Below are 26,705 nucleotides of genomic sequence, written 5' to 3'. Positions count from 1 at the left end.
TTCAAAGCGCTGTGAGATGTCTATTTTACATACAGTTATTGCTCTATAGCAACACGTCCAGACGAAAAACAACCAAAAAGAACAAAATACATTCCTGCACATTTGTATCCCCACTACTAGCTAGGTCAGTTTTGATGCATATTCTTTAAATGGTTGAGTGACACACGCATCTTGAAGTTGTTTGCTCTTCGGCGGCAGTCAGAGATGATCATCAGGCGCCATCAGGCGAGGCAAGAGGTCCATAGCTTAGCAATCCCGAAAATATTTTTTTACGAGCATGTACTAAAGCAGCCCTTCTTTTTCATGCAGTTGTATGCTTTAACTTTTGTTGTGATTGCTTATACCCCGCACCACAAACAGTTGCTCACAGTTGTCATTAAGTGATTGGAAACAGCTCTGTTACACAGTCATGATGATTTATACATTGATAAGAACTTTTACAAATGTGTCAAGACAACTGTTTAAATCCATGCATTTCATGCATAGATGATGGTCATCCTCTGAGGCCTGCAAAGCCCCGCTGTGGAGACAGAGAGAGTTGAGTGTTTACTGCATGTCCAGCCACTTTCCAGCCAGTTACCTGTCCATTCAGACCTGAAAACCTTCCTCCCAGGAGCTGTTAACCTGCTTCACCCTTCTCCAGCCTGCTCAGGCTGAAGCCCTGCAGTCTTTGAATGAACGAAACCGTCCACACAATCACATGCACCTCCCTGCAAACCCTTCCCATTATCTGTTTCTTACCAAGCTATTGTTATTCCCAAGTGGTTTTTGAACAATGTTGCACCACATACATTATCTCCACGATGCTTTGCACTCCAGACCTTGCACAGGTATACATTTTCTCCAATGTGCCCACAATATTTCACAGATTTCTTTCTACTCGTTTATAATAAACCTCATGGTACACTGGACAAATACAAAACTGGACAGTCACTACACTTCTCTCTATAGCTGCCACCATACTGAATGCAACACTGCTCAAATGCACATAGCTAATGAATACTAAATGCTGTATTACGAAGAGTGATATGTATAGTCAGTTGTCCACTTGAAACACACTGCTGTCTTTGTATGTGAGGTCCTGTTGTCCTGGATATTCTGTAAGCTGTCAGCATGTCTCTGTCCCCAAGACAAAGTCCTACTCATGTAGTGTCCTTTGTGATTCCAGTTATTCTGCAGTCATATGTTAGCCTGTTGTACAGCTGTGTGATTGTCTGTTGTATTCGCTTTTTTTGTTGTTGTTTGTTTTCAGCTGTATCTCTCAGTCATTTATTTGTAGGGCAGCCTTTAGGTGGTGGTCAAGGCTGAACATGCCACAGCTCCTATTTCATGCCACTCCGCAGCACCTGATTGGCTGCAATAAGCATGACGCTGATGATGAAAGCAATGGCAAATGCGCAAATCAGGCTCTTGCGCACACACGTTTGCTTGACTTGCTGCGTCGGGCTGGAACCTGTGGAAAAACAGAAGAAGTGGGAGGGAAACCTGAAGATCCATTGAATCGGGTGTTATTTAATGCTTGAAAGATATCTGATAGTAATTTCCGAGCGAAAGAGCTCATCACAAAACCTTACAATTACATGAACACAATTATTAGGGATGAACACAGCCAAGAAAATTTGTTTTCACACCTGTATGCTGCGTAACTGCATCTAGAATGAAATGTTGATTGGAGTTTTGGAACAACAAACAAATGGACTGACGCCTAACTGGCATATTAAAGGATGCTCATCAAAACACCAGCTCTCCAGCAAAAGATGCAGTATACCTGCAGAATCATCTGAAGTGAGAACCAAGGCAGGTGAAGCAAAGCAAAGTGTTCGAATAGAAACTTCTGTTGTACCTCATTTCTGTCCAAATAGAAGAGATTTTAAAATGGTTCTCATTGATCTTGCTTTTGATTTATCTTTATTTCCTCCGGAGGTCATCGCTGTTCTCTGAGAAAAACACCTCAAATCTTCAAAAAGTGTTTTTCCAACAGCAACAAAGAGATTTTCTCATTGTAAATCATAGAAAGGTTTCGTAACAGCTCCCACAGTCATTTAATCTACACTTTAGATAAATGACTATATAAACCCCACAAAAAAGCAAAGCATTCCCAGTAAATTATCCACTAAAGGAAAATTCCACCCGTTGAGACACCAATTTACCTTCCTCAGTTAATTCCAGTTATTGAAGTATTGAAGAGGTGTAATTTACATTATCACTGTGAGGACACTTTACTTCAATCTGCCTCCACTTCTGCTTCAGTTAGGGATTTCCTGCATTTCTGACAACGACTTTCAAATGAGCCCCTGAGAATGGGGTTCTCCGTGCAGAGTCTGCGTGGGCGGATGGAACTTTAGCAATAGTGTAGTAATTTTTTACGGGTGAGGAGAAGGCAAGAGCAGAGAGGGAACAATGCCACGGTTTTTGCTGTGCACAGTTGCTCAAATTACAAAACAGCTGCCTAAGAGGGCACAGCATTTTGTGCACTGCTGATGACTGGCTGGAGTACATTATGATCTATTGAGGCTGGTGATGATAGTAATTGGTATCTCTGCCATTTAAACAACACAGCTCTCTGTGTGTGATTGCTGGATTGGTGAGACTCTCTAATGAAACCTGTAATGTGCTAATTGAAAAAAACATTATCATTAATATGTTGCCATTGCAGTGTGGTGAAAGACTACAAATGATGTCTTCTTGATTATGACGTGCTCTGCTCAGCTGAAGAATGTCGATCAGGTTTGGTCCAGCACTTGTGTGTGTGTGATTTGGGTGAAGTGACCCTTAAAATGTTTAAAGATTAAGTCTGGACATGACATTGTCTAGTTTGGAAAACTGTCCAAGAAATACAATCTACACAACAACATAAGCAGAGGTCTGTTAAGTATAGGAGGTTCTTCCTTACTGTCTATATCCACCTGGCAGTCCTCAGGGTTCTCTATGTGGTTCTCCTCGGTCATGATGATGTTCTCGATGTCTTTCATGGAAAGGTGATCGCAGAAGGTGTCATACAGGAGCCTCTTCAGCTCCTCCACCGTCAGCTTCTGCATGTCACACTGGAGATACACACACACACACGCATTACTGAACATTAACATGGACACAGGCTGGTGAGTGCAATACCACAAGCACACACACATAAGTGCAAAGACAGGCATTTAAACAAACATGCATACAGCATGTAGGCGCACACACGCACAAAACATATAAAGAGGAAGTAAACAATAGCAGCAGAAACTGAAGTGTATGGAAAAAGATTAAGCTGAGTTTAAATTTCATCGGGTTGTGGAAGAAAAATCCACCACTGGTATTAGGTGAAATTTGAGTTACTAAAACAAATGTGAATGACGAAGACCAAAAACTAAAAACAAAATGCAGCATCTGTGCCTGTTTGCAAAGCCTATATGTTACCCATTTTCAGCTCAGCCTGAGCTGCAATTCACCGGTGTGACCGGAGGCTCTGTGTGAGCAATCCAGCAGCACATGCTTGATACTACTATTCTGTTATATAATGTTATGTGATGCTATGAGGCCTTTGCAACAGTCCCTTGGGTTTCTCGACTCTCCCAGCATGTGTCTTTGGTTCTGATTCTTTTTTCGTACACTGACTGCACCAAGAATTCCCATAAATCCCGTCTCTTTGGCGCTCAGTTTGGAGCCTCACTTTCATTCACGTCATTCTGCCACTGTTGTCACGTAACTACAACAAAGACGGCTTTGACACGAGCTCCATCTCATTAATTTCCATCCCACTGTCAAAGTGAGTTGTTGATTATCTAATGAGGTGTCTGTAAATAAATTAATATCTATTTTATATAGAAACTGACATGAATGTTCTAAGTAAATAAGATTGTCACCACACACAAAGAGGCAGAGATACCAAGTCAAAGTCTTGAAGATGGTTATAGTTCTTCAGGGAATCAAACCCTCTCCAAGATTAAAATCCTCCCAGTAAAGACACAGATGATGCTGCAATTAAAAGTGGTTGTCCTTCAAAGTCGTACAGTGTCTGAGTCTATATGTTTCTGCACTTGGAGGTTTGCTGTCTATCTTCTCTCTAATTGGCAGGAAGTGAGTGACTGAATAATGAGCACCTTCCAAAAAACGGAGTCAAAGTCAGTGCCGTTGAACTTATCTGGCAACCCAGCTGCCGTCAGCTTCGGGCCCAGAAGAGTGACAAACTCCTCAAAGTCCACCTGGCCATCACCTGTGGAAAAGAGGAGCAGTTACTGTTATAGTATCGCCGGTTTTACTGTCTACTGCAGCCCAGTTTTATAGTTTTAATACAGAGCAAAGCTTCTATGCTTTGGTACTTAAGATGATAAAATCCAAGCTGTGAGTTTGCCTCACCGTCCATGTCCAGTCTCTGGATGATGACTTCCAACTCCACTTCGTTTGGCATGTAGCCCAGGGAACGCATGGCCATTCCCAGCTCCTGCTTTGAGATGAATCCATTCCCATCGCGGTCAAACACTTTGAAGGCCTCACGGATCTCTGCAAAAAGACACGCACACACACACACACACACACACACAAGCTGAAGTCTTTCAGCAGAACAGGATATGAAAGTGGGAAATGTTCCACACACCAAACACACATTTGTTATGCCACATCAGTGCTTGAGTCATAGTTATATGTGGGTTGGCAGCTTAGGAGAACAAATTCCAGCAGTAAAATGACAAAAAAAAATAAAATAAAAAAAATAAAATTAATAAAAAAAGCTGAGATCAGGACAAATTGTCCAAATTTTAAATTTGATGGGGATGAATGAAACCTATTAAGTCCTATTCTCTTGGCCGCCAAAGTCTGAAAAGCTATAAATGATATAAATTACACCAAAAATATCCAAGCAAGAAAATATTCTACTGTCATACGAGGTGGGGTAAGTGTGGGATTCTGGTGGTTTCCTTGATTCCCATCGATCCTATCATTTCTTAAAAAGAAAGACAAACTAAAAATAAAATGGTTAGGATGAATGATTGATTGATTGAATGATTGCTGAACGCTTATGTGTAAGTGCTGACATGACAAAATCAAACTAAACCCCTGTAATGTGAAAGTATTGATAGTAGAGCCGAACAGATTTTAAGGTAGCTCCACAGCACAAAAGGTCTGTAACAAAATGGTAAATTTGTGGACTGTGAAGAAGATTTAATATTTAGGGAGCCAAAGAGATCCAAATGTTTGTCTCCAGACTTGGTGGACCAAATCACAACTAAAACTGAGTGATTATTGGACTTGCATTCAGTCGTGGGGAGAAAGAAGACTCCAGGGTGCTTGTGTTGCTCAGTACCAGTTGGATGTGTAAGAACTGGATGGGCTGTTTGGGAGTCTGTGTTGTTACTTGGATGAGAAAAAAAAAATCTTAAGGACATAATGAAATCAAATAAATATATTTTCATATATCTATAAAGTATCTGTCAAGTTTAGTTCATTTGTCTTTGGGAGTATTAAAGCCTTCTGTGATCATGGAGGAGTTTTCTGAGGTCTGAAAATAATCTATCATCTTATTCACAGCGTAACGTGTAAGGGTCATTTTCATTAGAGCTTAGAGTCATTATGAGGCTATTTGATCTTCTTTAAGACAAGAGAAGACGAAGTTGTCTCCAATACTTCGCTTTTGTAAGCCCAGAATTTTTTTGTTCCTCAGTTTGCTTTCTTTCATGACAGTTTTGTACAATTTTCAGTACATTTCACTTCATGATTGGAAGTCTTTTATTTCTTTGTTAAGTGATACAAAACGAGCCAGGAGACTAAATGTAATTTCTGTGGATTGAATATCATCCACGTGGAAGAGCCCTGCGTCTTTCTGTTCTAGTTTTTGGATGGTTGTGGTGTACTTTTGACAGATTTGGAATCCATGTTGTGTTGGTAATAATAGTAATAGTAATAGTAATAATTATTCTGTCTGGATTTAGAGCAGCAAATGAATTTCAGGTATTTCAGTTTTCATCCATAAAATAGGTTTTGTTTTCAGTGTCTGCTGGCTGCTGTCTGTGAGACGCTGCCATGTTGAATCTCACCTCCACTGTTCAGCCTCACTGCCATAATCCTTCCGAGATTTTCAACCTTGCGACAAACTCATACTGAGAACTAAAATTTAATACGATTTTGACCATTCATAATCTGTCTCTCGAGGCTCCATAGACTACCCAGAGTACCCATTTAACATAACTCGATAATGAAAAACTGGAGTAATGTGCTTTATGTAATTAGCAGCGTAACAGGAGTTACTTTGAGATAAACAGAGGAACTAGAGAGCCACCATGCCCAAGTATAGACAAAACACCATCACCTGTCACGGTGCTGGACGCACAGTTTGATCTCTGAGAGGCAGTGTGAAAGATGCCTCCCACTGTTACAAAGCCCCCATCACAACAGGAAACCCTTAAGAAGTTAATTCCTCCGTTCAGCCACACCACATATTTCCCCTTATTCTCTGCTTGTTTACTTCCAATGAAGGACTGAACCCCTTCATTTACATGCAATAATATCCACAACCCAGTCGCCCACAATTTTTGACTTGTCACATCCACGTGTCACATGCCTGATTAGCCCACAAAAGAGCAGAGCAGGAGATGATGTACAGCATAAATCTTCAGAAGGTCACATGTAATGTCTGTAATCTCTTGAATCTAGTGTTTGTTGAAATACATCATTGAACAAACGTCTTTTTTTAAAATAGGATTTAGGGAAATAAGGTGTATAGAAAGCTGGCAGGGAGTTACAGATTAGGTCAGAGGAAAGATAAGAGTACAAATGAGAAAATGTATACTGGATTATCAATGAATAATGACAACAAAACAAGAAGCGAACGCTGTTGCTAAATAATGCATAACTTGTCTCTGTTAACAACAGACAAAAACAGCCTTCCAGGTATTCAAAATAAAAATTCAAATGTAAATTCAAATGACTTTCTCTCTCTCTGTTTACAGCCAATTAGCTGTTGTTGAGTTACTGAAGTGTAATACTAAACAAACTTTATCAATCCCCTGCAAAGCCCAAAGACTTGTAAATGGGAATTGCTGCGCCGGTGATTTACAGGGGTGTCAATATGGCGACGAATGGCCGAGCCTCGGGCCAAAATCCACAGCGTGACAGTCTGTGACAAATATTTCAGTTGGAAAACAAAACATAAAATATCAATGATGGCAGGAAACAGTGTGTGTCATTCTGTGTATAATGTCGTAGCCAGGCTTCAGGAAATAGTTTGTTGAAATCAAGTACACGTCCACAGAATAGAAACAGTGCCACAGGGACAAGGGTACTTGGCAATCATGTATTACAATGGATTACATCTGGGCATGCAATTTATAAAACCAAGCCGAGTGACATTCGCAGCAGCTATTTTTCACTTTGCTTTTCCCTGCAAAATGTCTTAGTGGAGGTTTAGTTTGAATCATCGAGAGCCTCGAGCTGTATTCTTTTTTCTTTCCCTGGGTGTGATCTTATTTTTTATAGAATAACAATACCTCAGTATACACCTGAGGTCCCCGCTCCATCTGTTTACTTTAGAGAGAGGGGCTTTCCAGCAGACACTCGCTGGAAAAAAAAAACATGTTGCCACGTCGCAGGAGGCAAACACACTCTTAAATAAGGTGCCAAAACAGTTTTGGCAAATACTCTGTCTCCCCTGAAAGCTTTATTTATTGATCAAAGGCCAAGGTGAACAAAACATCCTGACTTCTGAGAGGCGTACAGCATATTTGATTTAAAAAGTTGGTAAAGAAATACGCTCACAATTTGTTGTGGGAGGATTTTATACTCTGTCACAAACCATTTCCAGAATACAAATGCCTCAGTTCTGCATGAGCCAGAAATGTAAAGACAGGCTTATCAAGTCCAGTGAGATATATAACCGTAAAAGCTGGCCATTACAAATATGTCATCAAAGCTGCTTGCCTCTGCTTGAAATCGGGACAGAGTACTACCAGAATTAACTAACAAATGTCTAAAGAAAAGCAGACCATTTGTAAACCCCATTCCAACAATTTATCAGAAGATACTGACTAATGCTTCTCTAAAAGAATTAATTTTTCTTTTTGACCACACGCCATCCAGATAGATAAACTCTCAAAGAGATACCACTCCATCTTAATTATCCCCATGAGAGATAACTATAATCTTCCATTTTCACCTAAGCCCGTGAGCTCAAAATGGGCCAAATTCACATGTATACCCCCATAGCGACTCTGTTGTAATAGAGAAAGTGCCTTTGTCAGAGTAAAAAAAATGATCTCTCTTTCACTGAAAATAAGTGCTCTGGCAAAGATACTGAACAGCTCTGATGTTGGTCTATGCCCGCACAAATGACCTGAATTATCCTGCCCAATCAGAGAAAGGGAATTGCCAAAATTTAACCACCACTTAGTCATGTAGCCCTGAAATAAATTGATCTCAATAAGAGGAACACATAATTAAAGCACGAGTGGGTCAGCGGCTACAAACCACTTTCATGTTCCCCCCAAAAAAAACTAATAAAGCAGGGGATAGTGATCCTTTTGCAAACCCTTATGACAAGAGATAGGGCTATTTCACACTGTTGGCGAATTCCTCATATTATATCACACAACTGTTTCATATTACACCTGTTTAACATCATTAAACATGATATGGTCTAAAGCTGAAATTAAGAATTGTTTTATTCATTCATCTCATTCAGTGTGCATTCTGTAAAGTGAGAGGAAATAGTGAAAAATGCCCATCATAAGTTCCCACAGCCCAAGGCGGCATTGTCGAATTGCTTGTGTTGTCTGAGCAACACTTCAAAAACCAAAGATAAACAATGGACAAGGAAATAAGACAGAGAAAATCCACAAATCATTCATCAATCATCACAAGCTGTAAACATGTTTGCTCTGTTTAGTCTCTCCGCTGTGTTCACCAGTTAGTCGCTAAGTTTGCTAATTTAGTTTGACGTTTGGTGTGTGTCAGGTAGAGTAGGCTAATCAGACCTTTTTTTTTCTTGCTTAAAAAAGCTGCCTGCTGCAGCTGGGAACTAAGATGATGAGAGTGGTGAGACTGAACCAAAACGGCAGCAGCTCAGGGCAGCTGTGGAGCCAGGTTATAATTCTCTGCCGGGTTAGTCGCTACAAGCAGCTTTAGAGCAGCTTTAAATTCACAAAGCTTTCTTTTTTTCTTTGGAACCAGTGAGTGTATGTAATAATTTCTACCAGCATCATACCATCACATTTTTGGGTGTTCAAACACAAAAGACGTTTCATCTTAGAGATCAGGAATGAGCAGTGTGCAAGTAAATGAGTCACTGTTCATGCTGAAGTCAAATTTTATCTCTTTTGACGAGTGTCTCTCTGTCACCACGAGGTGGCTGGGGGTCGTACAAAGTGCTGCACAGCTGTCACACCAGAGACTGAGGTTTGCATCCAGTGCCATCTGTTGTTAGGTTTAGTCAAGAAAAGCATTTTGGTTAAGGTTTTGGAAAAAATTGTAGTTTTAGTTAAATGTTGATTAACGTGTCAAGTCAGCAAGCACTTTATTTTTAATTTCTCCTTCAAAACTCTTTGCTGTTGCGTATTAGCTGCATATAAATGTAATTTCTGGGAGAGAGGGTTGCTTCTGAACTGTCTGAACTGGACATAAAAACAGGACAAATAATGAACCTGCCACTTCATTTAAATTAGAGTCACCTTTTTCAATTTTTCTTTTATTGCTGAAGATATTTCTATTGCTTCTGGTCTCTTTAAACTCAACCTAATCTCACTTTCAGTTTCAATTAAATTTTACTTTATAACCTCATTAATATGCATTTTTTTAGATTGAGAAGCTGCTGTTGTTGCATCTACCGCTCGGTCTCTGGGACCACAGCTCCGCCAGGGAGGTGTGAATATTTTTGTTGAAAGCATGTGGTATTTGCTTTGATGTAGAGAGGTGCTTGTTGGCCTTCAAAGATGCGATGCCATGCAGTCCCCTGTGGTGTGATCTGACAGAGGATGAAAAGCCCAAGTTAAGATCGTGAGCTGCGAGAGCCAGGCATCTGAGGCTGAACTCCCACAAGAGAAAGGTGCAGTGTACTCCCATTGCACTGCTCTCCCCCGTACACTGCTGTATATCAATGAAGTGCACTGGATCCTTGCTGCAGCACAGTGATGCTGAACAGTCTGGCAAAGCCAGGAATCACTTGGAATTGGAGCTGATTCATGCAGACAAATGCTTTGATTCATGACGAAGGTGAAACATCAGTGACAAGGAGCATGACATCGTCTTTCTATTCTACGAAATAGCCATAAAGTCAGTATATTTTTATTGTGCCATCATCATCTTTGGCTGTATGCATAAGATAAGAAACAAATAATCAGAAAAAAATGTGTGAAACAAACTCTCCTCATCCTCACTGAACAGAAACACATTACAAGGAAAACATTTACTTGGATTTTTGAGGCACGCCTGAAAAGCTTTAGCCCTTTTCAGGCTAAATTTAGCATCAGTGAAAACTTTTGCTAATTACACGCAGTTCACTTTGAGCAGAGCGGCCTAATGCTGGGGCTTTTGTAGTGGTGAAGTGTCCGTGAATGTAATCCAGGTCCTGTTTTTCGGAGCCAGAGATCCTCTTCGCCTCAGTCAGACGTGCATCTGCTTGGGGCTGCTTTGGATCGGTAATTACAGCACACCCACTCTTTATGTAAGACCTTATCAGTGTGGGGAAAAACACAGATTTACTGTGTGTGTGTGTGTGTCTATCTGTGTGTGTATGAACCTTGGGCGACTATTTTTAAACACCCATAGCAACCTTAATCCATCTTTAGCTGGATATGGGCCAACTTGGGCACCCAGAAGATTTGAATATTACCATAACAGGTTTCTAACAAGGCTCTGGAGTATTCAAAAGGGATATATGGCAGAGTCTAAGTCATCTGTGTCTTAAGGAAAAATCCCATCTCTGGGTTTGGATAGAAACTTGCTTTAACCTCGCCAAAGCAATGCTGACAAGACCACAGAGAGAAACTGGAAAAGGGTGAGAAAAAAGTTGGAAAGGTCAGGGTGCTTTATCCTCAATAAGAAAAAAATCCCCTAGCCAACTTTTTCAACCCCACTTGACCTTGAATGATTGAAGTCAGTGAAAGGCTGTGAAATTTTAGCCCGTCTCTCATTTTCTTTTGCTTTTCTTTTCCAGCGGGGAAGGGGAATCATTGATCTGTCTCAGTTTTTTTCCCTCCTTCTATGTTTTCAAAGCTAGCAAGTTTTCATCATCATAGCCGATACCAAGCTGAGCCGGGGCCAATGTCCACAAGGCAAAAAGCCGTGAGAAGTACCTCAAACAAAGGTCAGACGTGAACAATCAGAAGCCTCCACTCTGCATTACAGCTTATCCGACACTCCCTCATCAGTTCCACCACGTTAACAGTACGAGCTCGCTTATGGATGCCATTTTTCTATCGTTGGATTTTGTTATTGTCTGGTGTAGACTTTGCGGTATTGTTCATCAAAGGGAGGAAATATTACTCGGGAGAAAAAGCACTTCACCTTCCAGAACTCATCACAGTTCATTTCACAGGTAATAAAGTCTGCTGGATCCACTCCTTCATGGCAATCGATCAAAATGGAAATAAATGACTTAACTTCAACCTACCTGACAGCCATAATCACAGCACTACTATGATATTCCGTGCTAATCTTCACCACATGTTTTCCAACAAAACCCAATTTGGCAAGGTAGGATGTCATCCCAGATTACAGCAGCGGTTTAACTGAGAATTAATATGAGACTGTGGTTTCTGAAGTGACAAATGTCACATGTTCAGACTCTTAGTGTTCAGTATGTTAAAGTGTCAAGAAAACAACAAATGCCTTTTTTAAGATGGTAGCTTCATATTTGGTGTACGGTCATTACAGTGGTATCAATATTCTCATCTAACTCTCAGCTAAAAAGTGAATAAGCTTATTACCCAAAATTTCAAACATGCTTTATATATCTATAATCAATAAAATGTTTTTCCTAATTTTTCAGACTTGTGTTTACTGTTAGGTATTTTCTAATATTAGTACAAATTTCAAAAAACACACATTTTTAAAAACCTTTCAGAAGCAGTTTTACTATACTGAAACAACCTGTGGCTCAGCGGCTGTGGTGCTGGGTCACTTTCACCCTCATTTCTACTCACATCTTTATCACCATCTATGTCAAGTAGAGCTTTTTCATATGCCGCTCGTCTCATCCAGGCAGGTGATACAACCCAGAGAGTCATTTTGAAATCCATTTCTGCCTGCCTGCCTGCCTGCCTGCCTGTCTGTCTGTCTCTCTGTCTGTCTGGCAGATTGTGTAAGGTGACTCTCCATCATTCACGTAGAGCGTGGAGGTTCAGGATAGAGTGGGGTAACGGCAAGATGTACAAAGTGAGATTTATTATTCTCACCCTGATTATATACGAGCAGGATGCTTTCATGGGTGTCCCTAGTGCCGCACATCTGTAATGTCACGAACCATGTCCTTTTCCAAAGTGGATGAAGTTAATCTTCCTGTCTTGTTTGTGTTTCTTCTCCTCACCCAGGTGTGATTTATTTTTCTTTGGTGGTTTTAAATGATTATCAGGAAGACTGAGGCTTTTCAGGCACTTAGCCTAAGCAAAACAAATTGATATTTCACTACAGGTCCTCCACCGTCCCTCCACACTCACGATATTACCCCACCATCCTGTGATGGAGTGTTTTTATTTAGTAAAAAGTCACAAATCCATCACCACCATAGTCAAATTCTGACAATGATCTCTCAGTATGTCGCAAGCTTGATAGGCATTTAACTTTGGAGTAATTTAACAATTAGAGCAGTCAGTGCTGTTGATGCTGCATGTCTTTTCTTCTTTGTTAATCATTAACAAAAGCCGTCTGAGTTATAAACTGATGTTTCCCACACTTGTAACAATGTCAGGAGGATTTGAGAGACAGAGAGTGGAAACTGAATGGTGCTGGCAGGGGAAAAACACTTCATGTATTAGCCTGATTCACTTTTTTTTTCTCATTTTTGCTTCTGTATTGTTTCAGAGAGAGGATGCTTTGATGAAAAACTGTGGTATGAGGGGTTCTAATCTGTGCAAAGGGAAATGAACAGTTTGTTTAACGGATCCAGTTTTAGGGTAAAGGGAGGTGTGTTTTTTTTCTGCAGGAGAACAATAATTGAACTAATTCTGGCTTCCTGGGAGAGAGCCCTGATAATAGCAGCCAATAGCTGTAGTGAACAGGAGAAACAAATAAGTGTTTGGTTTTGGTAAACACATCTGAATCGGAAAATGAGCCAGCATATCCCCCGCCATCATGATTGGTCATTTTGTTATGTGTTGCTGCAGCATATGTTTTAAAATGGTCTCGGCTGACCCCTTGGAAGTACACCCCCACAGCGCCCACTGATTCTGCACCAGCAATACGTTATGTGCATAATTTCTGTCTTGCCAAGCAGATGCCGATATGTCTTTAAATATCTTCATTTGTATTCATGTAAGTATTTCCAAAGGAATGGAAGTCAACCCTCCACCTCAGGGCAAAGAAATGAGTCAATGTTTTCTGCTGCAGCTACAGTAGGAGTCGAGCAGAAACATCAAGATCGCCTCACAGGCAGTTTATGCCATTAGGAACACAGTGGTGTCAGTGTTTTTTTTGAGCAGCTGTCAGTCAAAGCGATTTGTAAAGACTCAAAAACTCTGCCAAGGGAAGAGCTAAAAATGTTGAAAAAGAAGCCCCGGTAGCATGTGTTAAATTTTCGCTACTGAAAGCAAACTACTTTCAAAAATAAAGTGCAGCATGGAAGCCTGAGTATTTTAAGAAAAAAAATCCTAAATGCATATTTATGACTCAAGGAGACACATGAAGAAGAAAAACCTCCCCAATTAGTCCCGTCCACAAGCCGATAGCACTGCTTTTCAGAGTCCCATCACTCAAATAAGGAGGCTTTTCCTATTTGAGTTCACTTCACCTAAAAGATTTAACATTCAACCCTACATCTCTGCCCCCACAGAGGTGCTTATTCTCTGCAGCAAATCAAACAAATCCTGAGCTGCTACCAAGACACACCCACCTCAGTTTAGTGAAATCCATTTGTTTAATAGATTTGCATGCTACCAAAGATACTCAGTGTTCCCCATGGTGGATTGAAATCTATCCACCATGGGGAACACATAGCAAAGACGTGTCCACTCTCTATGAAAGTGAAAATGTACACATGGATTCTGACTCCCACTGTTGCTACATATGACAAGGTAAATAAAAGAAGCTTGAGGCTTCAATGACTTTGGTCCCATTATTCCGATCACTTCCTGTTTCCAGTATCCCAGCTTCCTGTCTCTTGGGAGTGACAGCCAAATCTGAGTTTGATCTAGAGACAAGGAAACCCCCTCGCTCTGCCACGAGCGGGAACAAATGAAGAGATAAATTTGTAGGCCGCGTTGATTTTGATTGCTGCAGACACTTGCTCTGTGTGTTTAAAATGCTCCTTGTGAGCCAATCCTGCTGGGGCTCAGGATGCACTTTCATGTTTCTTTGACAGTGATTAAGATAAAGCTTTCATGTTCAAACCAAACACAGTGGAAGTGGCACAGAGTGAGGAAAAATAAATGTGATTACACATGTTTATAGATATATATAACAGTAATTTTGGTGTACATTGGCATTTTAATTAATTCACTAGAATATCAAATTTAATACTGGATATTCCGGTTCCATTTGCAGTAAAAGAGTTCCTGTTTCATACATGATGTCCATCAGATATGGCTGTCATGTTAATCAAGCAAAATTCTCTTCTCTGCCTTCCTCTCTTTCTATGGGTGGATTTGTAGAGTGACGTCTACAAGCGAATAAAATGACTGAGACAGAGTGTTTGCTTCCAAAAAGATTAAGAGGCACATAGATCGGGATGGTAATGTAACTTTTAATTTTTTGTTATGAATTAATTTAATTTAATTTGTGCCACTTCTCCAATAAATTACAGCTAAAATGTTCCTGTTTTTACGCATAAAATTGGTAAATTGTCTTCTTGCTCTGCTAATTCTAGCAGCTTGCTCATGTATGTCTAATGGATTAAATTACTTTAATGTCAGAATTTACTGACTACTTTACACACTTGGTCCAAAAAGAGTAAAAGTGTTTCAGGGTTTTTGAGACAACTCTCTAAAAAATCTGTAAGCAACAACACTGGGAGAATACGGGACTAGTTCTTGAAAGAAATTTCTTTCCTCAAACAATGTTTCTGTATACACAAGAATAAGTGAATGAACTGGAGGTAGAAATAAGAATACATACCATTATATTTCTGGTAATTTTGAGCTTTTCTGTGCAGTTCTACGAGTCTAAACATAGGAAAACTGGGAGATAATGAAAGGAAAGCCAGAACAGATTTGAAGTGCAAAGATAAATAAACTGCACTGATCACACAACCTTGTCGGAAAGTTGCAGCCACTCTGCTCCCGTCTTGTTTTTTGCTTGTGCCTACAGAAAACTACTGGTGTCTGTTTACATGAGCCTCATTCTGGGACCTGTTACAAATGCTTTAAGCTCAGCCCTGGGACTATTCTGAATCTGCCTCCAATAGGGCTGTTGTTAGGCAGTGTGGAAATGGGCTACCCACTTAATTCCACCTGCAGTGATATTGACACTGAGCTCTCTCTCTCTCTCTCTCTCTCTCTCTCTCTCTCTCTCTCTCTCTCTCTCTCTCTCTCTCTCTGTGTGTGTCTTAGTGGTGGAGGAGGTCTAAACTATATTGAGCTCCAGTAATATGACCAACTGTTTTTTTCCTCCCTCTTGTGTAGGAGGGGAAATGGAGAATATGGAGTCCAATTCAATTTATGCTCGCATCATTGTACATTAAGGTACTTGCTACCACCCCCCACCTACTACCACACACACACACACACATATTCACACACATTGGCTTATCAAGTATCAGAAAAATAGCATTTTGTTCCAATTATAGCCTTGACAGCCTTCTAGTTCACAAAGTACGGTGCCATTGGTCCATTCCCTGGAGTGTCCAAGCCAGTAATTGAAAATCAAGTCCTTGGCTATGCGTGCCAATAGGACTTGAGCCTCCTGTCCTCATACATGCACTCGCGCACACACACATTCACTAATGTGCAATTTCGTTTTGTGACAAAGCCCTGTCTCCCTGACGGCCGAGCTGATGCATGTGACACTCCAGACTTCCAGCCAATTCTCGTCCATCTCTCAAGAGATGAGAACGTCACGGAGACACGGAGATTGTCGCTCTCAGCAACGAGACGCTTATGAAACGTCATAGCTGTCAAAATATGACTGACGGGTCCTCAAGATTGTTCCCTGCATATTATAATTTAGAGCTTATCCTTCTTTTACGGCATCTGCAATCCAGCAGATACAGCAGCAACGCTAACCCTTGTCTATTGTTATTGTCTATTAATTGACTTTGCTTCCTCATTGATTGTGGTCACACAGAACGCACTGTTTATAAAGAACAAAAGCAAATTTTTGTTTTTCTTTTCTTCTTCTTTTTCTTTTTTCTTTTGCCAAAAAGTAATTCACAGGCAAAGAAGTGTACAGTATGTCTTTCTGCGTAGTGATGCTTATATTTAGGTCAGTGAGCTCTCAGAGAGGTCTGACTCCCTTTTAGAGCTCTGTGTTATAAAACTACAATAACAGATATCCTTTTAGATTTATTTGGGATTTCAGATGATAGTATTGTTTAAAAGGTATTGTCAGCATCAGGTCAGGTATCTAAGACCCACAACAGCAAATGTAATAGCAGACTTCTGAAACGTCTTCAACTCAAAATTACCTTTTCAGTAATTGTCACAAAATTAGTAAGAATCTTGAAGCGCGAAGCCAATAAATCAACGTCAAGGTTGTTCTGGAGCTGTTCGAGATGACTTGACCCTCAACAGAATTTAGGAAGTTACTAAATCAGAGAAGTACTTCAAAAGAAATGGCCATTAGAAAGGTAAACATATCACCATGAAACATATTATTGCTTGGAATGAAACTGCATTGTGATCCCAGTCGCTCACTTGTAGCACTGTCCTCCATCTTTGAGCAGCTGAAAATACGATGAGTGTGATGACAGGATTGTTTTCAGGAGCTAAAAACTGAGTTTTTAATGCCCAGATCTTGTCATAAAGGAAAGAATTTAGTAACTCTGCTTTGATCTGTTCAGCAAATCAATCAGCCCTGTCACATTCATAGTATTCCCATTTTGTGCCACCTGGCAGGTATAAGCTGTGAATCTCAGTTGTTGTACGACAACAGCAAAATTCAATCTCCTCAGTGACGCTGCCTTTAAATCTGCCTCTTTCACAACCTGCAAGACATCCCTCACACTGGATCACTAATGCTCTACAACAGCTGAAAAAGGCTCTGTCACTGCTGTTAACTGTGCATTACCTCGGGCTCTCCCATTTTCTCCACAAAACATCCCATTGCTTCTCCAGTCAAACTGCCACTACAAGTTGCGCTGTAAAGCCCAAAGAGCTCACTTTGTCTTGCTACAGAGTCACTGCAGCATGAGGGTACAAGTGGATTTGAGTAATTAAAGTCAAAATGAAGTGTTGTCTGTTTATTGGATCCAAAGCTGACTGGCAATTAAAGTGGGAGGCTGAAAAGGAAACTGAGATTCCTCAGTCACAGCAACCAAAAGCTTCTTCTGGAGTTGATAAAAATGACTGAAATATGAGACACCCATTTTTTTTTTTCTGTGCTACTGCTGTGTTCAAAAATATATTTCTGTCTTTCAGTGTCTCTTTACACTGGAAATCATGTTTGACAATAAAACACCGACTGATGCAATGCTATAATCATGGGCATGACATCTTGTAAAGATCAAATTTGGCACTGATTGGTACTTCCCTTTTATCACAGGCTCAGTTTGTTGGGTGTCAAAGCAAAGACAAAAAGAAAAAGGCAGAAGGCACATTGACACCCTAAAAAGACCCTGATCTTTCTTGCGCTCATTCTTGTCCTTTCTGGACATTTCTGGTGCTGTGTGTGTGTGTCCTCTGTTCATTGAACACCGTTTGGGAGTGAAAACCAATTCATATTCAGCCTCTTCCACTCAGCTTTTCTAATAAATATCAACCTGAGCACTGAATAGCATTTCTCTGCCAACCCTATGATGTGTTTATGAGTGTGTCTTTGCACGTATTGTAGATGCAAACCTGTGTGCATGTGTGTGTGAGACAGCATGTGGCTGTGCAATCTCTAATGTGTGCAACTGCAGGTTCAATTAACGGTTCACTTCTGATCTCTCTGGGATATTCTGCACCAGCACCCACTGACAAGATTCCTCACAAGACCCAGCTTGTCTGTAATTCACACGTATACATTTCAATCAGGGCATAATCAGAGATGCATCACCTCTAAAGACACGTGAGCGTGTTGATCTCTCTGAATCTGTCCAGCAAAGCAGTCAACGTCTGTCAAAAATGTGTCTAAAGTGTACATTAAAATGGACAAGAGGTGCAGTGAAGAAATCATTCAGCAGTCATGCGTCAGCTATCTTACAGAGTCACCGCATGACAACCACGCAAGAACTTAATGTCATCACACACGCTTTGGGACTGGAACAATGCCCCAGGGGCTGCATGATGATGATGATGTGCAGATGTTGTAGGTTCACATCACAAAATGCTCCAAGCATGAATATTCTTAGGATGCTGAAAAACAAATTGCTCAGAATGGTTGTCATGTGTCAGCATGCTTGTTGGGGGATGTCACTTCTTTTGCTATCAGGTGCCGCTGCAGAGGTTCAGTGTTTATGTTGATGTAGGAAAATGACTTGCAAATAACTTTTTTAATCAACAGAGGATTTTCCCTGGATGTTGGTTGAATCATCTAGATTTCACATACCCCACAAATGAAGGAAAAAGGGACGGAATATCTTCTGAGCCACCTGACCATCAGAAAGTCTGTGCAGCCACGCTTAATGGGCCAGTGAAATCAGGCTTACACAAACCAGATTTTCACCCAGGAGCTTCTTCTTCTAGTTAGAGCCAATGCATCAATGCTGACCTCCAGAAGCAACACTTTGTGGCCGAGAGGGTGCACAGACTCCTTATTTTTTCATAACCATGCCAGCTCCTGAACTGAGAGCTTGTGTGACCCTCTGACTGAGCTGCAAATCTATATTTTCAATCAATGAAAGAAAATTGAAACAAGATATCTGATCTTTCAGTAACAGTGATAACAAAGTGGGTGATTATTTTTGCACATTCTGTGTCATGTATCAAGATCACACAAAAAAACGAGGGGTGTGAAAATCATTTCAAAACCCTGAAACAGGTTTTAAGCTTAAAATCAATCGTTTCAAATCTCTTTCCGCGTGCTAAATCAAATATTACTGAGCGCTGTCCAAGGTACTGACCGCGCGTCTGTTTGAATGAGCTCCACCGCAGGAGCTGACCACAGCCGCATGCACCGCCACTACATGAGCCTGTTGAGAGTAAACAGCTCCCGCGGAGCTTCAAGAAGCCGTGAACACCCTCGGGTCTACACGAACAGGTATCCTCTCACCTTCAACTTCGTCTTCAGGCAGGTTCACCGGGGCGCTGTAGGAGAGGATGTCAGGGATGGTGCAGATCCCCCGGTACATCAAGGTGGAGGTGACTGGATGCATCGGCATGGCTGCGACCTTTGGCTGCCACCTGCGCCCTCGTCATACAGAAATGTCTACAGAGAGGATCCCAACTTCCCCCCACGGTCACCGAGGGAACGGAGAAGCAAGTCCATGGATGGGGGGAGAGGGGTGAGGTGGCAAGCGGTGGATTCCGCAGCGTGTCCGCCTAAATCTTGCTTTTGGTCAATGAATGAGAGCAGCAAAAATCTAGGGGGGGGTATCTTACCTCATTGCATTTTTATTATTTGCTTGGAAAACTATAATACACAAAGTCACCAGAGAGAAAGCTGCCTCAGACAAAGACAATGCGCACACAGATATATCACCATTAACCCACACGAGCTCCACATGTGATGCAGAGCAAAGGAGTGCAGGTTATTTGTCTCTGCTGTAAACCGAAGAATGGATTTTAAGAAAATAAAAATTGGTAGGTTATCAATCCACTGACAGTTTGTTTTGTTTTTTTTAGTCCCAGGGTTTCTCTGCTGCGAGCAAATTCATGCATCCACTTGTTGGATACGTGCGCTCACTAGACGCACTCCGTCCTCTGGATCCAGCCAGCTTCATATAATCCACAGAAACGACGTGTTAACACTTAAAAATGCACTAAAAATCTAAACGTGTCTCTCGAAAGCCTGTGAAGATGACAGGTCAGCGCGTGCGTCCGGATCCTCAAAGACAACAATTGCTCGCTCCGTCTTAATTGGTCATGGGTACGGGGGCGCATTGCGATCCAGATGTACCATCTTCAGTGGAGGAGTGAAGGAGTGTTTTTGTGAAAGGAAGCTCTGCGTGGATCAGATATGTAGTCAGTGTCCTCTCTCTCTCTCTCTCTCTCTCTCTCTTTCTCTCGTCTCACCCCCGTCACTCTATTTCCCTCATACATACGTCTGCACACACACACACACACTCTGTATGGGTGTAGGCAACCCCCCGCCCCCTCATAAGAAAAATGAATGCCAGCAATGCCCTTTGCTTAAATTATGATCCATAAGGCTGATGATCAGGAACTTATTAAGCATTTGAAATTCTGCTATGATGCAAAAACTGCATGTGCTGCTGATTTAGTTGACCAGACCGAGGTGACTGCATAGAATGAGGCTTCAGGACACAACGGTAGTTAGTGTTTTATAGTCTGTGAAAGGGGAAAAAGAGAGAAGGGGAGACACAGAGTTAAAATTCTCTGTAGCTTTCTGTCTCATCATTTCCAATTGTATGCTTAGCTGCACTATCTGTGCAGAGCGACCCTTTGAAATTAAAAGTTGTACTTTTCAATTGACATGGTTGGCTAAGTAGTTCGGGCTAAGTTGTAGTAGTGTGATGCTGAATGGAGCCACTTGAATATTTGATGATCATGAGCTGTCTTCTTAGAAATTCCCTGAAATGTATCCCTCTTTTGGTAGGTAGCCTGTCAGGTATTATAAAGCAGCCATTGACCCCCCCCCCCAAGGGGAGATTTAGTTTTTTGTGGCCTCCATCACAATTTATGTTTCTTCCATGATTTCTACAACGTTCTTGACTTATGAATAAAACAAGAGCTGACCACAAACTACAGTGATGTCCTTGCTATATCTTGGTAAAGGATGTTATTTGACAGGTCTATGGCTCTGTTTTGGGGAATGTAGCCATAAAAGTGATTTATTATTACAGAAAGTGGTTATGGGAATGTTCATGAAGTCCATTTACTGGCTTCACAGTAACCCTTATGTTTTTTAAAGATTGGCTTTACCTCATGATTGTTTGGAATACCACAGGCATTACTTCCATGTGTATAAAATTAGGAATAATTGCAGTGAAATAGGAATAGTTTTCAGTGAATAACAAATATGTAGAAAAGTATACATATAGTATGAGATGGCAACCCTTCCCATTGCCACAAACTGTGATTGCACATTTGATCAAGGTGACAAACTGTGAAAATGACCAGAAATCACTGTTATTAAGCAAAATGAAATGTATCTTGTTTTATTCTATATGGGCAACACATGAACAAATATATATTTGTTTTGTTTGACAAAATGTCACTCACAGACAACAAAATGAACAGTGTGTCAGTGTGTTTTCCTACATAGTGTTATTACTGATGTTCAGGGTCAAAAGGCCGCAGAGAGGCCAAACTCCCTGTTAGACCTTATATGAACAAACAATTATAAAACTCCAACAACAGGAATATAAATAGACTCATTTGGGATTAGGGAGGGTAGTGCTGTCTAAAAGGTGCTGTCAACACCAATCACAGATAAAGAGCCTATGGACATCCATTGTATTTATAGCTGTGGTCTTTGAGACCCCAAACAGAAGTGATGTGTCATCTTTTGCAACAGACTTCAGGAACATGTCATCACTTCAAAATCATGTTCGCTGGTGATTTTCATAAAAGTCATGAGTCATCAAGCTGATAAAACAATGTGAACTATGGTTTTTTTTTTCAGCTGTTAAATAGGACTTTGTGATAATGAAGATAAATAACCAGCTCCATCTTCCTTCTTCTCTCATTAGAACATGGATGCAGTTCCAGAAACACAACCAAGTAGTCTGTAAAAAATATTTGAGAAAAAAAAAAAAAAGACAGGTTGGTGACCTACTGGAGCTGTCTTGTTTACCCTTGCCAAGGCCCTGCCCTGATTAGTAATACTATGTAATATCTGAATTGGTTATATAACCCCTAGAAAAACTTAGAACTTCCATAAGTCCACCTTTACTTGGAGTCGCATCCTCTGAGTCCACACATAAAAACATCCACTGTCCTGGATGGCATTTTGTAATGCTCAACAGACCATTGGTCTATTTGACAGTGTCAGCAGTGTCCAGTAACCACTGGCTAGACACAAAAGGGCACCACAAACTTTTTATCCTGTGGTGACATGTGGCACCTTTTATTTCTGCAAAAACAGCCTACCCAAAGCCCTCTCAACAGGAGCAAACTTTGAAGGTCAGACCACTTTCAGAATCCAATGGGCACCGTGTTTAGACTCCAATGCATCACAGGGCTCTTTTGTCACTGAAAATGTTTAATGATTACCCCCCTGGTCTCTCAGATTCTGGTTATACACCTTCAGTGTATGTGAGACTTGAGCTGGTGGTGAGGCTGGCACTAGGTGGCAGCTGATCCTGCCTCCCTGGTGTCTTCTCTCTCTTTTGTCAGTTTACTAAATTCTGCTGTGACTGCTGCTGAATTTATGTCTAATAAACCTTATGTTTCAACAACATGTACCCTGAAAACAAAAAAATATACATTTATGGATGAATAATACAAATTTATTTGAATTAATAATGCAGCTAGTAGTGAAAAAGCAATAATACTTTTTTGTTTAAAAAACAAATAGAAATGGATGTGTTCTCATTTTCTACTCAACCTCAAGTAAATCATTTGAAAATAAAATACTTTGAGTTTTAATGTCCACATTAGTACAGCAGATGCAAGTGTGAATCAGTTGAAGCACATGTTCTTTCTGAGTTTTGAAAGTGCAAAAAAACGACCAGCAAATTACCCCAAACATTCCAGCAGAATAATCCAAGTGTTCGGAAGCCAAATGATTGCACTGTGGATTCAAGAGTCCAATATGTCCCTCATTAAGGCCTAGATTTCCCTCATTCACCATTCATAACCCTGCAGCAGTTTTGCAGAACGGTTTTGCCGCCTTCATCTGCTCATAAGCTCCTCTTTCCAAGACTGAGAGTTGTGACTGTGAGACTAAAACTCATTGTGTATTCAAGTGCCTTTACTCTCTGAATAATCACTAAAAAGCTACTTCTGCATCATTTATTATTGACTGAGAAGTGTAGAACTGCTTTTGCTGCAGAATTAATCATTTGAATTATTGTGGAAGTGATTTCAACAGACGTGTGCATTTTGTTGATAATTGAGACACTGAGACCGAGACTCTCCTGCCTGATGAGAAGACCTGTCATCTAATCTTCCCCCTTTTTAACAAGGATCTTGATGGAATGAAGCTGTTATCTTTTTTATGTTTTTATCTTCGACAATTCTACCTGTACATCGCAACTGTTTTTTTTTGTTTGTTTTTTTGTTCTTTTCAAGGGCAGCACAGCAAGCTTTAAACACTACCATATCAGATGAGAGAAGTGAAGGTGAATCAAAACCGTGAAGAGGCTGTACAGCTAAAACAATGAGCTGAAAGATGCTAAAACTCTGGGAAATGCAAAGCTGTGATAAATTTGTGTGAGTTCGTCACTACAAGGGGTTCATTTCACATTAACCAAAGTCAGTTCTTCCACTGTAATTATAGAGATACTGACTGGTGCAGCTTTAATTATTGTAAAATAAACTTGTCTATCAATCTTCTAAAATATAGTCTATAATAAAGTGTGAATATATTTTAGATCTCATGTAGGAATAACCGATATTCATGTCTTCATAGAATAATTCATGTGGCTGCAGTGGATTTTCACACATTCCATCAACTGTGGCTGTTTTGATGATAGTCTGTAGCCTGAGTTAACTTACTGCACATTGCGGAACTGTCAAAGACTTGAGTCTTGTTGATTCAAGAGTGGGTAGATACTGTCAACATTTTTTTTATTATTGTGCCTTCCAGTACTTAAAATGAAGAGGAACCATGTTGCCATCAAAAATAATATGTCTTTTATTTTATTACTTGTAACACAAATGCTGTAATGATAGTCTGAATTACATTAGGAACATATGACAGGCTGATATCTTCATGCCACTTTGGTTTCGAATGACAACTTGGTCTGACAGATTTTAAACTCATCATTCTCAGCTCATCTGACAGCAATTAGAAAAACATGAACTCCTCACCCTCTTGCTTCTTTTCTCCCCCCACAGCTCCTCCTCAGAAAAGCAAAGAGAAATGCTTGATGAGACTGTAGCAAGGACAAAGAAGAGCCCAGGTACACTCACAAGCTGCCTGATTGAATCCTGGCAAATTAAAGGGAAAGGGAGCGAAAGACTGCAGTTTTGTGTCAGGCTACCTGCCAGAAGTTATTACCTCTGAGGATTTACCATATTTCAAAATTAATAACAGCATCCAGACAACCTGGATTTAAAAAAAAAAGACGGACATGTTTGAAAATGTTTCCTGTGTTCTGTAGAAGGAAAGCTATGGAGTATAAGATGAAGGCTGGTTATGATGCTGCCCCTGTGGTGAGATCTGTCTGCCCCTGTGGAACATATAAACCTTTTCAGTTCTGACTCCAGCCTTGGCTATTGACCAGCACAGAGAAAAAGTATTGGAGTGAATAATGGCTCATACTGTGAGCCCATTGAGCAGCTCAAGGATTATAAGCATGGAGCCAGAGAGGGCTGAGACTGAAGGGGTTAGTTGGAGGAAAAAGCTTTTCCTCTCTGTTTGGGAGAAACAAAGACAGATGTGGTCATTTCACAAACCCCTGAGCAAGACTTACGACATTAAAGCTCTGCATTACAACTAGTTAATGTTGTTAGGTGAAGCATTTCCAAAATGCCTGCACGACAAGAAGGATGTTTTGGGAGTCGGAAATGCTGACAAAAGTCAGACATTACTGACTAAGCTCTACCTTGGATCACTCCACCATCCCTCAGTCTCATTACACGTCCAAACATCCTCTGTTGGGAAAACTGGCATCATCCCTCTTTTCAGATTATGCCTCTCTCCTCTACCAAACACAGCTAGCCTGGTGCTGCCATTCTTAAAAGTTTTTGGCTGTGGGAAGAGCAGTTCCGGTCTATGAGGGAATTATGGATATGCCACTGGCCGCCTGCGATGAATCCGCATCCGAATGAGGCTGCAGGATCAACATAAGCCACACTGCAGGCCCAAACATGTATTCCCTAGGTGTTTTGGCTTGTGTTTATCGCCATGATATGCCCTCCTTTCTTTTCTTCCTCCTTTCCTTGCTGGGCAGCCCCAAGCTGGACCCCGTCAATGGTTTTCAGAGGATGTCTGTGCCTTTTTGAAGTGCTGCTTTGCTATTTGGGGAGCTTCCGCCGGGAGGAGGTGTAGGAGGGAAAAAAAAAGATTGGATTTGGAAGCAAAGAAAACCTCTTTATTTGTGGAAGAAATGAAACAGCAACCCCTAGTGGCAAGCAGATGCAGACTGGTTCCTCCCTGAAGTAACAAGTTCTTGATCTTTAACAAAAAAAAAACATGCAAGCCTCTGCAGGAGCTGAGACGTGGAGGGTATTTGAGGTGCTGTGAGAGAATAAAAGGAAAGCTTGCAGTCTTGTTTTGCTGTCAGAATGGCATCATTCAAAATGTTTTGTGCCAGCTAAAATGTCTTGTTATTTATCTCGGGTATGCGAGTATGCAGGGTATGGTAGTGGGTATGCAGCCTATGTTACATTATAATCACATCCATTGATTTATGCTTATATTTGTCTTGATGATGAACAACCCCTTATCAAATCAAACCTCTGCAGATTGTTCATCCTGTGATACTGTATGATCCATTTACATTATGTTTGATTTGTGTTCAGGCCTCAAGGTTCCTGACTGGAAGGTTAGAAATCATTAAATGAGCATCATAAAATCTTAAAAAATCCCAAAAACGAACGAATGAAAAGACCAGTATCCCTGGGACAATTCCCTATGTCACAATTTACATCCATTGCCAACATTCAGTTCCAACCTAAGAAATACTGTTCCCTTTGTGCAGAGAGTCAGGAAGTAAAGTGTGAATGCTGGGGTGGCAGATGGATGTGTAACACATCTGACTTTCATGAAAGTCAGATGTGTTACACATCCATCTGGGGTGGCAGATGGATGTGTAACACATCTGACTTTCATGAAAGTGACTGGGGTTCATGTCCTATCACAGACCTGCAACAAGTCGTAACCACAGTCTGCCCCTGAGAGCCTGTTTACACCACAGGCCCAGGAAAACTTTTCAAGATCTCAGCAACAAACTAATTCCCACTACATCCAACTGTCATGCACAGATAGGCCTATGCATAGTAGAAAATAAGAATCTGTAAAACACTGGCATTGGATGGAAGGAAATTTCCATCGATTATCATCCAGCTTTGTGGAATCATTTAATATTGCTGTTCTTGGCATCAGGGTTTGGAAGCAAGAACCATCATGCATGCAGTAATCAATGGTGCTCTTGTATATAGTGTGATTCAAATAGGCCAAATTACTTCACTTTTATTTTTAATCTGTGAAAATAAAGAAAA

The 26,705-nt window shown here is 40.7% G+C and overlaps 1 protein-coding gene across 1 annotated transcript; it reads right to left on the bottom strand.

Moving 5' to 3' along the window:
- Positions 1–1,322: 1,322 nt before the first annotated feature.
- Positions 1,323–19,573, bottom strand: LOC121184788 (calcium-binding protein 7). The gene is made up of 5 exons (XM_041042661.1): positions 19,465–19,573; positions 4,339–4,482; positions 4,083–4,195; positions 2,894–3,044; positions 1,323–1,453 (listed from the first exon to the last, which is right to left on the bottom strand). The coding sequence occupies exons 1-5, from the start codon at positions 19,571–19,573 to the stop codon at positions 1,323–1,325; spliced, it is 648 nt and encodes a 215-aa protein (XP_040898595.1).
- Positions 19,574–26,705: the final 7,132 nt, after the last annotated feature.

Source organism: Toxotes jaculatrix, chromosome 7 (genome assembly GCF_017976425.1).
Source record: "Toxotes jaculatrix isolate fToxJac2 chromosome 7, fToxJac2.pri, whole genome shotgun sequence".
Lineage (NCBI taxonomy): Eukaryota > Metazoa > Chordata > Actinopteri > Toxotidae > Toxotes > Toxotes jaculatrix.
Note: the sequence above shows the minus strand (reverse complement) of the source record. Positions and strands in the feature narration are given on the sequence as shown.